Source organism: Grammomys surdaster, unplaced genomic scaffold (assembly GCF_004785775.1).
Source record: "Grammomys surdaster isolate TR1022 unplaced genomic scaffold, NIH_TR_1.0 125950, whole genome shotgun sequence".
Lineage (NCBI taxonomy): Eukaryota > Metazoa > Chordata > Mammalia > Rodentia > Muridae > Grammomys > Grammomys surdaster.
Window position 1 is genome coordinate 4,679,480 of NW_021620771.1, and position 11,284 is coordinate 4,690,763.

General features: G+C 45.9%; 1 protein-coding gene across 3 annotated transcripts in view; it reads right to left on the reverse strand.

The window, feature by feature from the left end:
- Nucleotides 1-11,284, reverse strand: part of Atg7 (autophagy related 7) — a 211,837-nt gene that overhangs the window by 149,958 nt on the left and 50,595 nt on the right. For all 3 annotated transcript variants that reach the window (XM_028753586.1, XM_028753584.1, XM_028753585.1), the window contains exons 8-9: nt 4,369-4,457; nt 2,618-2,739 (exon numbers count right to left, since the gene is read on the reverse strand). In XM_028753586.1, coding sequence (XP_028609419.1) covers nt 2,618-2,739; nt 4,369-4,457 — 211 coding nt within the window. The remainder of the gene's footprint in view (nt 1-2,617; nt 2,740-4,368; nt 4,458-11,284) is intronic.

Consider the following 11,284-nt stretch of genomic DNA (forward strand, 5'->3'; position numbering starts at 1 on the left):
CTTCCCCACCCTCAAAATTCCCACCCCCTGGGGCGTCCAGCCTTCATGAGGTCAAGGATCTCTTCTTCCACCTGTGCCCTGCAGGGCCTCCACTCTTACATATTCAGCTGAAGCCCTGGATCCCTCCATAAGTGCTCCCAGGCTGGTGGTTAGGACCCTGGGAGCTGTGGTTGGTTGGTATTGTTGCTCTCCTCATGGTGCCACAAACCCTTTCAGCTCCTTCGGTCCTCACTCTAACTCCTCCATTGAGAACCTCATGATCAGTTCAATGGCTAGTTGTGAGCATCTGCCTCTGAATATGTCAGACTCTTGAAGGCCTCTGAGGAGACATCCATATCAGGCCCTTATCGGCATGCACTTCCTGACTTCCACATCAGCATCTACCTTTGGTGACTGCACATGGGATGGATACTCAGGTGGAAATGTCTTCAAATGGCCCCTTCTTCAGTTTCTGTCCCTCACTTTGAGACATCTTCATTTGTTTTCTACTCTGAATCCATGATTCTAAACCATTCTTATGTTAAATTTAAAAACAGTTTCTAAGCTATTGCCACCAGGATACCAGCCACGGTCTCCCCTTTGCACATAGGACACTTGAGACAACTGGAAATCTCAATGACAACATCTGCATATGCAAGCCCCCCCCCTTCTGTTCTACCCATTTGTTCGTTCATTTGCTTGTTTAGAGGCAGGGGCTCACGGTCTTCTGCCTCCACTTCCCAAGTGCTTGACTGGCTATAGCCTATATTCACTGTAAGCTTATTAGTAATGAAAAATACTATGTGTGAAGATCAGAAATCTACACATGTGCTTTTATATAAGCTATCTTCATAACACACAGTCCGAATGAAGGAGGAACATGTTGAGAATAAGCATGGGGTGGGAATGGGAAGCAGGCATTGCAGTCCACCCCCAGTGTGGCCACACCTGCTTCCTACAGTGTCCCGAGCAGCTTTCTACCAGCTGGAAAGGCTTTAACACTTCCCACATCACTGAATTTCCAACTATGGGATGCCTTGGATGGAGAACCATGTGTTGCTTAATCATGGGGTTGAGTTCTGAGAAATGACAGGCCGCTGACTGTCCTGCTCTGAGAACACCACAGAGTGTACTTATACAAATTAAGTGGCCCTGAGATCCCGAGGCAACAGACTCTTAAGGGACCATCGTGCTCTGTGGTGTGATGTCGTTACATCGCACATGGCTACACTGAGGAGCGTGGCCATGGAAACGCCCTGAACTCACATCATGATGCTAAACGATGTTTACTGTAGAGCTTTACTTGCGGCTAAGTAGAAACACTAGCTTATATGTACAACCGGAGGAAAGCATCCCTTCTAGGATGATAACCACTCCTCAACACGGAGTACAAAGAAGATGGAGAGGTAGGCGCCTAGGCCTGGGGTGGTAGGGGCACCAAGCATGAGCCACACCACAGACGGGAGCAGAGTGGCTCAGTGAAGACAGAGGAAGACAGTGTGTCCCTACAGGATAAAATTAGGAGGATGGTGGGTGCATCCTCCTAGATTCACTTTTTAGTGACACTCCACCTCCCCCGTCTTTGAGTTGTAACTAAAAGGGAATGAACTCACTACATCTTAAGAGAGCTTGCCAGTGGGAGCTATTTCAAGATGTACCAGAAGAGGGCGCCAAGTCAAAAGTTAAACAGAAAGCCTCTCAATGGGGTGGCTTCCTCCCTGAACCCTGCAGACGACTCTACTCACCTCTCCTATTGCTTTTAAGATCTCCAGGCTGGAGCACAGAGTCAACAACAAACGGGCAACCTTGAGTCCTTCTGATTTCAGCACTTTAGAAGAGATGAGGCGTCCCCGCCACCTGATCCACACACACTAAGGCCTTATCAGGAGGGGCTGCACAGGGTACATGGAGGTGCTCTTCAGATGCATATCACGTGGCTGTCGGGGACTCAGTGAGCTTAAAAGAGCCCCGAATGAGTAGCGCCATAGGCTGGACACTGCTCAGCTTTCTCACAGGACACATGTTTCACATGTGGGCACTTTCCTCATTCCCTCAAACGTGGGCATGAATTCTACCTTTAGTGCGTCTACACTGCATGTCCATACATATGCTCTGTACGAACGCATCTGCACACACACAGACACATCTAGCATAGTCTGTAAAATGCCTCCTAGATGGTTTCCTAATTTATAAAATGTGGATAAAAGCTAACAGTTCTATGCAAGGCTGAGGGAAAATGTTCTATGTGGAAGGAGAGATAAGCCTCTGCTGACTGGTACTGTGTACGGAGAATAAGGTCACACACACCCTCAAGTACTCAATGAGTAAACATGTTAAGTAATCAATAACTTCACCCTTCCTTGAGGACGAGGCATAAAGAAAGAGTTCATGTTGATCAAGACTAAACAAATTAAAATAAAGCTGGGCAAACACCCTCCAGCCTAGAAAGGCTCACTAGAGAAGCTGCCAGAGCTCAGCTCTGCTCAGGGCTGCTCACAGCCCCACTGTGCAGGCAGGTGCTCACACTGCCACCCAGGTGCGCGGGAGCTGTGCCTTCTCTCCTGCCATGGTGAGGCTGCAGGCAGGAAGCTGGGTCTCTGTCACTCGTTACACACATTGGCAAAGACTTGCCAGTTACCTGGGCTAAATGCCATTTCTGGAAGTTTCACTTCAAAGATGATGCTGTGCGTCACGTCTCTTGCTCCCTGCATGGTGCGGTCCCGAAAGCAGAGGACCTCAACGGACTGGAAACTGCCGCTCCTGTTGTCCGCACCGGATTTGTGTTCGTTTTATGATAAAGAAAGGAGAAGAAAAAGAGCAGGCATTAAGTGCTTTCCAGACTGGCTGCTGAGAATTCAAGGCATGCAATCACTCCTGTCTGACCTCCTTAACCTTAGAGAGATCTTGAGCGCATTCGTGCAGGCACTCTCTGTCTGCGCATTTAGAGTCTGGCTGCCAAGTTAGCAGGATCCTCCCAACTCCCTTCCCCAGTGAATTTTCTATAGCAATCACACAACAAACAGATAATTCTGGAAAAGGAAGCTTTTAAACTTAAGGGTGGGATGCTCCCAAGATCTTAATTAACAAGGGATCCCTAAAGCCCTTTACCAGCATCCAGAAGCTGGCCTTACCAGGGCATTTATACTCATAGAAAATGTGTTGGGAATAGCTGAGTGCCCAAAACTAGTCTCTCTAGGGTTCGTCAATATTTGTCTATCTTCATATTTTGGAGTAAACATTTTTACCTAAGTAAAGCAAACACAAAGAAAATCACACAATCCCTCTATCTAAACTTGACCACACCTATCTGAGCCATCCCCTACTAGGTCATCACAGTGGCTTTGCCTGTTTTAATCTATAATAAATAGAAACATGTATTTTCCAGGCTGGCTTAACTTACTCAAGATTGTGTTTGAAACCCCATCCATAGCTGGTTGTGGTGGTACACACCTTTAATTCCAGCATTCAGGAGGCAGAGGAAGGAAGATGTCTGTGAGTTCCAGGTCAAATACAGCTACACTGTAAGATTCTGTCTTTTAAAAGCAATGAGGCACAAATGTAGTACACATACATACAGGGAAGCAAAACACTCATGAAATAAAAATAAACCTTAAAAAGGACGAAAAGAAAGGCTACAAGTGAAGACTTGCTCTGCGAAGCCACCTAAGGCTCTGTCATCCATTCAGAATGGAGGGACATGAGGCTGGGGCTAGCAAGCACAGTACTGCTCAGTACTGCTATACAGTATGTGTGTGTGTGTGTGTGTGTGTGTGTGTGTGTGTTGCTTGTATCCAGCCTGCACTGCTGTGAGCAACAAGCTCAGAATGCCACCACAGAGCCATGGGTATTTTCTGGCAGACTCTGCCACAGATGTGGCAGCATCTTTTATGAATTCTGCTGCCTCCCATTTCAGATATACCTGGCATGGCCACTTTCCTTAGGTGATTTTGGTGGGGATGGGGGCTGTTAACCTCTTATAGTTTTTAATGCTATTTCCTTGATACCCAATGATGCTGTGTATCTTATCAAGTGTAAGTTGTCCCTTCCCAATAGCACTTATTATTTTAGGATTAAAGACAATTTTAAAGGTGGGGGTGGTAGCAATGGGAAATTCCTCTGGAGAATGTTATTGTCATGGTCTCTGGTTGTATGGCCTCGCCACAGTCTAAGTATCTTCAGCATAGTACAAACTGAGGCTGGGGCTCCCTAGCAGACCTGTTTAAGAGCACCAGAGATAGAAACTGGACCACAACTAATTAAATTGACTTATTTTCTATTTTCCATGACGAGAATGAAATCGATACACTTAGGGAAACTTGCTTACATAAGAAGACCCATTGTGGAAAGCATACAGACAAGACACACAGACATGGACACACATGTAAATACCATCTGTGGGCTGCCAGGACCAAAAAATTCCTCAAAGGCCATCCAGGGTACTGGGCTAGGTTACAGGGATCGTACACACCAACTGTTATCTGTGAACAGAAAACACTTGCTGAGAGCCACACCCCAGGTCCATTGGACAGTTCCACACATGGCTAACACTTTACAGAAAGTACACACTTGACAGACGGCTGAAGGGAAGAGAAGGAAGGCTCAGGATCTCGTCCTAGAAGAGAGGACTCCTTGACAGAGAAGAACTGGAACATCTCCCCTGTGCTCCTGTCCCTGGCCTGGACCATGGAGAGAGCAGGAACTAGAGAGTTCAGAAAGAAAAAGACTAGAAGGGACAGATGGAGGGAGAGGAGGAGGGAGGGACAGAGAGACAGAGGGACAGTGATAGAGGGCAGAGGACAGGTGACCTTCAGGACTTACAAGAAAGAGGCCTCTTAGAGAATTGCAAGCTGTAAGAAAGGCTCATCTGTGTGTGATGAGAAAGAGAAAGTCAGAACACGGTCATTGCCCTAAGTTATAGTTAGTTCAAGTTAAAGACAGATGCCTGGATATTGGGAACATACACTCCTCCCACTCTCTCCCCAGTGCTCCCTCTTCCCAGTGCTCCTCTAACCTTGCCTTCCATCTGGAAAATTCTACTCAACTTCAAACCACTGTCCTTCAGTGAGGACTTTATTGCTTTAGTTGAGGAGGTACGAAGCTGCCCTCTTCCCAGGAGCCTTCACACACTGTAGGTGGGATGTTGTATCTTCTCCGTCTCCTCTCTGTCAAAAGGCACTGGGCACCTGGCACCCAGATATTGATTTCTAAAAACCATTCTCCAATAAAAGAAGTCAGGATCTCTTGGACACATGGCTGATTCTAGGGCTGGGACAGAGAAAACACAACCTGAACCATCTTATATTACCAGAAACTAGGAAGTGGATGCATGTCTGTGCACTGTGTGTGAAGTACAGAAGAAGGTCTCAGATTTCCTGAAACTAGGTTTACATATGTGTGTAAGCCATCATGTGTGCATTGGGAATTGGACCCTGGTCCTCTGGAAGATCAGTCTGTGCTCTTAACCACTGAGAAATCTCTCTAGTTCCTGCAGCTATCTTCTATAAATCTGAAGTTTTTCCAAAATAAAAGTTTAGGTTTTAATGACAGAGATGATGACCAGTGTCTTGAGAACACGGGGAGTCCTCTTATCCTTCCGTGGTCTTAGACACACAGCATCTGTCTAGTAAATGTTCACAAATGATGCAAAGATGAATGAATGAAGACTAGGATGGACCTTGGCATTTGTCCAGCATGTGCAGGTCCTGTGCGTGGGAGGGAAGGAAGTGGACTGAGGGGAGGAGGCAGAAAGATAGCTGGAAGAGAACCATGAAGCCAAAGGTTTCCTTTTTAAGATAATGTAGATTAAATAAAAACACAGTTGATGTGCACTCATGTACTCAAATCTAATTTCTGTGTGTGTTGAGGGGGAGAGGGGAGGGAGGTAAGGATAGATATACTTTGGGACTAAATGGGCATGTGCCACAGTGTGCACGAGGAGGTCAAGGGACAACTGTGTGGACTCAGGTCTCTTCCTCCACCATTATATGGGTTCTGGGGATTGAACTTAGGTTACCAGGCTTGGACAGTATGCCCTTTTCCCATTAAGCCATGTTACCACCACCACCATGCCTCCTTTTAGCAACAGGGTTTCACTGTAACAGTGGCTGTCCTAGAACTCACTGTATAGAGCAGGCTGGCCTCAAACTCACAGAGATCTGCTTGCCTCTACCTCCAATGTACTAAGATTAAAGGCGTGTGCCAGTATAGCCAAGTCTGTCGTACTTTTTGTTTAAATTAGCCAGAACTTTATGCAATTATTTCACACAATGCTCAGTGTGGTCTAAGTCAAAAGCACAAGCTAAAGCAACATTCTGACTGGGGGGAAAAAAGAAGAAAAAAACCCACAACCACTCCACATTATCAACAGCTAAAGGAAACTCTTTTCACATCTTCATGCATAACTGCTGTCCTGGTTGGCTTTCTATTTTTACCCTTGTCTACTTGACACAAGCTAGAGTTACCAGGAAAGAGGAATTAAAATGCCTCCACCAGATTGCCCCTAGGCAAGTCTGTAGTATATTTTCTTGATAAATGATTGATGTGGGTGAACTAGGGTGGGCCCAGCCCAAGGTTAGCAGTGCTACCCCTTGGCAGGTGGTCCTGGGCTGTGTAAGAAGCAAACCAAGCAAGCCAAGGAGAGCAAGCCAGGAAGCAGCATTCCTTCATGGCCTCTGCCTCAGTTCCTGACTCCAGGCTTCTGCCTTGATTTCCCTTCAGGATAGACTACAAGTGTAAGATAAAATAAACCCTTTCTTTTCCAAATTGCTTTGGTTGTGGTCTTTACCATAGTGATAGCTAAGATAACTTTATTCTTCATATAAATAGTTTTGTATTATGACTTCTAAACAGAAAGGAGATCAGGCTGTCTCTTATCATATGAGCTCTTCCCGGTCTGTGATGCATACAGAGATGCATACAGCTCTGTCTGAGTGACTGAGACCGGAAGCTCACATACGAACCACAGCACAGCTCCCCAAGCTCCACTTCCTTCTCTGTCCACTCTTAACATCCACTTGGTGTCAGTCTTAATGCTGGAATCCTCCTGGCTGAGGATGAGAGGGTGGGACCTGGCAAGCAAAAGGGCCCTGAGATCTGAATTACAGGCATCTCCCTAAGACTGTGCCACACTGCCACCTGCCCCTCCTTTGAATGTTTCCCTTTATGCAGCAAGGAGTGGGGAGAGGGAGAGAAAGTGACTTCCCTCGTTTCGTGATACCAGAATGGCTTACATTCAGGCAATGAGCTTACACAAGAAGAAAGGGCACTGGCCACTGTCAGCAGGTGTGTGCTACCTCTACAGCTAACTGATTTGAAGACCCAAAGAAAATGTCTCCCTTGCTTCCAAAATGAAAGGGTTGAGGGGCTGGGGACATAGTGAGAGAATGCTTGTCTAACATACAGGAAGCCCTTGGTTCAATCCACAGTACCACATAATCCAGAGTGGTGGTGCACACCTATAATCCTAGCACTCAGGAGGTGGAGGCAAGAATATCAGAAGTTCAAGGTCATTCTTGGCTACAGAGGGGGTTTGAAGCCAGCTTGGACTGTGAGGCTCTATCTTATCTCAAGCACTGAAACAGAAAGAAGGAAGGGGAGGAAGGAGGGAGAGAGGAAAGGAGTGGGGGCAGGGTGGGGTAGTGAGGAAAAGAGGGAGGCAGAGAAAAGGAAGGTTGCTGACTTGTTTTGTCTCAAAGGCCCAATTTCAGATATGGAGAATTGTGGATGACATCACAGCTAGGGGACAGAACAGTAGTGCCCAGTGAAGCCCAGCCCCACAGGATCTAGAGCCATTCAAGAGGTATTTAGGAAGAGCCTAAGTAAGTAATGTTATTTTCTACCCAGAAAATAACATTCCTTTGGAGATCTGAGTTTCAACTGCCAAGTGTGACTTCAAAAAAACTGTGCGCCCATGCAGAATGTCCTGTACTGCTCACTCTCCTGTGACCTTTGGCAATTGACTTAACATCCCTGGGCTTTAATTTTCTCATCGCTCAATCGAGTCTCACCTGCATTCAGCACCAACTGAGAATGAGGCTATCACCAAGAAGCAGTAACCACAGCAACGCCATGGACACCCTCAGCTGCAGTCCTCTCCCCATATCCCATTCCAGTTCAGCTCATCACTACAGACTAGCCCCATCTTTAAGTCCTGGCTGGCAGAGAATAGAAGAACCAACTGATCAATGCTCTCTGGGTCTTAAGTTTTATCCTCCTTGGATAGGATGTAGAGCTGGAACCAATACATAGAATAAATTAGAGTATTTTATATACCCCCAGCTGCAGCAGACGTCCAGCCTCAGAGAAGAGGTGCATTTCTAGGCAGGAAGAGGATAAGAAATCTTTGAGCAGAAATGACCAGGAATCAGTTTCTTAGAACACTCTGACCTAAGATGAGCTAGACAGAACAGGGGTGACTGGTTAAAGAGGAACACCTGTCATGAACCCACAAAGCGGGGGTCAGGCTGAAAATGTTTAAAACAGGCTCTCCTATGGAGACAGACACGCAAGGGGCAGACACGCACCACACAGGAGATTACAGAACTCATCTGACACGGGGCTAAGTATTAAGTAGCATTTAATCTTTCTTTAAGGATTTGAAGGTGATTCTGGAGCCTCTTGGTGTTTCAGGAGCTAACTTCGAGCCTTAGTCACAGCAGAAATGATACCAGGCAGTGCTAGGTAACCAGCTTAATGACAGAAATAAACCCTGACTAGGAGTTCTGGGTTCTAAACCTGGCTTTGCCACAAATGTAACTTGGCCAAATCATTTCTTTTTATGACAAAGCAGCAAAACACAATTAAAAATGAAGACTGTCTTGGAGGTTTATAAATAAGTGTTCCTTTCTATTTTGCTGAAAGCCTGCCATTCAGTGAAGTGGCACAGCTAAGATCTGGCAGCTGTCCCTGAAGCAAACTGCTGAAAACCATGACACAGAAAGAAGAGGGCCCAACAGTCAACCTGACAGTCTTCAGCTGGATGGTTTCCTGAGAGGACCCATACAAATGGCTGCCTCTAACACTTGATATGCCAGGCAGTGAACAGGAGACTCACTCCTTTTAAAAGCACAGGGAAGAAAAAGCAAGTCTTAAGTGCACTCCAAGGTCACAGCCAGCAACAAAGACACAAAACTAACATTAAGTGCTAGCTGAGTGAAGCACATGCCCAGCTAGCAGCAGATACAAGCCCGAGAACTACAAGGGAACCTTGCTGAAATGATGAAGCATCTTCCACTCTTTAGTAACTGTGCCAGCGGAGGAAGATGAGCAAGGCCTTCTCTGTGGACAGGTGGTGGGATGCTATGACTGGCTCCTCTCCACACCATCACAAGAACTGGCTTGGAAGGGATGCACTCCATAACAACAACGCGGTGCTATCATGGATCAACTCTGTCTAGTTGAAACCAACACTTCTTGCAGGAAATAAGAACCTAAATGAAGGCAATTTCCAAGCCTGTCAAGAGTATAAAAACATAAAACATCCGGTGCTGGAGAAGCACACAGTGGGGAGGAAAAGCAACAGTATGGGGCAGTGGTCTCTAGTGCTAGCAATAAGGACAAGGCTCTAACAGGCTTGTGAGAGCCTGGCCTGACCAACTCTCTCCTCTCAGGGTTCTGTGACTCCATGTTTATGTCTTGGAATGATCCACAGTGGGAATCCCAAGGCAAGAAGAATTGAGCAAACACTACAAAATTTGGTTACTCTTCCTCAAGGGCCAGCAGTTAGACATTAACCAGCACACCGCTGACTACAAACCATAAAATGTCTGAGGGTGCAGAGATGGCTCAGAGGATAAAGTGTTCTCTGGACAACTTTGTGTAGTTGGTGATCTGGGTTTGCTTCCCAGAATCCAAGGTGTGGGAAGAGAACTGACCCTTGCAAGATGTCTGCTGACCTCCACAAATGTGCCCTGCCCAATTCCCTTACACACACACACACACACACACACACACACACACACACACACACAACTTCTACAAAATGTTTAATCTTCAGGCTGCAAGGATGGCTCAGTTGTTGAGAGCACAAACTTTTTACAGAGACACAAAAGTATGGTTCCCAGCACCCATACTGGGCAGCTCACAAGTGCCTATAACTCCAGTTCCAGGGGATCTGATGCCCTCTTCTGAATTCCACAGGAGCTGCACTCACATGCACAAACCCAGAAGCAGACACACACACAGACACACACGCAGACACACACACAGACACACATGCAGACACACACACAGACACACACACAGACACACACACGCACACACACAATTAAGTTTTTTAAGTGTTCATCTCTTCAATTTAGTAATTATTTATTAAAGAGCTTCTCTTTAGAAATAACTCAAGATGCATGAGGTGAAGAGAGAAGGAAGAATTCATATATAAAAATAATCTAAACAGTAACAAAGTATGAAGCTAGCTGCCAAAAATAGTAAAGACAGTTTACTATTACACACCTTCTAAAAAGGGGTGCAGAGCAGGATGGTATTATTCTACAAGGCTACAATCAAACAGAACAGAATATGGTACAAATTTTGTTTCAAACAATGCACAGAAAAGGTTCAATGGAAACATACAAAGTTTACTTTAAAAACGAAACTGAGTACAGCTGCACTAGGGAGGTTGAGGCAGGAAGATCTCAGGTTCTAAGACAGACTGAGGTACATAGCTATGCCTTCCCTTGAAAATAAAACAAAATAAAAACCTGAAAACTTGAAATCAATGGCTAAGGAACTGTGAAATTTTACAAAGGTGATGGAGGGCTACACCTAGAAATTAAGCACAAACTCAGAGTCATAGCTAGCACAGGTATAGCACTGATATACCTGTGTTTGCACAAGTTATTCATCATCATCATCATCATTATGTGTGTATGTGTGTTGCACAAATGCACCATGGTGTAAATGGAGTTCAAAGGACAACTCTGTGAAGCTGGCCCTCTCCCTCCTCGAATTCTAGAGCTCTAGCCCAGGTCTCTAAGCATGCACGGCAAACATCTTTAACCAGTGAGCTGCCTTGTCAGCTGGAGGAAGAGCTATCTGTGGCTCCAACCATTGAGTGAATCATAACTAGAACTTTGCAAAGATAAAGCATGAGCTGGGCTCTTGTTGAATGATGTAGTGTTACCTAGGTTACAGAGGCCAGGGCTCCATCCTTGGCATTATAAGGGTGTGTGTGTGTGTGTTTTCCACCACATATCATTGCATGCATAGTTCCTCCCTCCCTCTCCCTCTCCCTCCCTCTCCCTCTCGCTCCTCTCTTGCTCCTCTCTCTCTCTCTCTCTCTCTCTCTCTCTCTCTCTCTCTCTCTCTC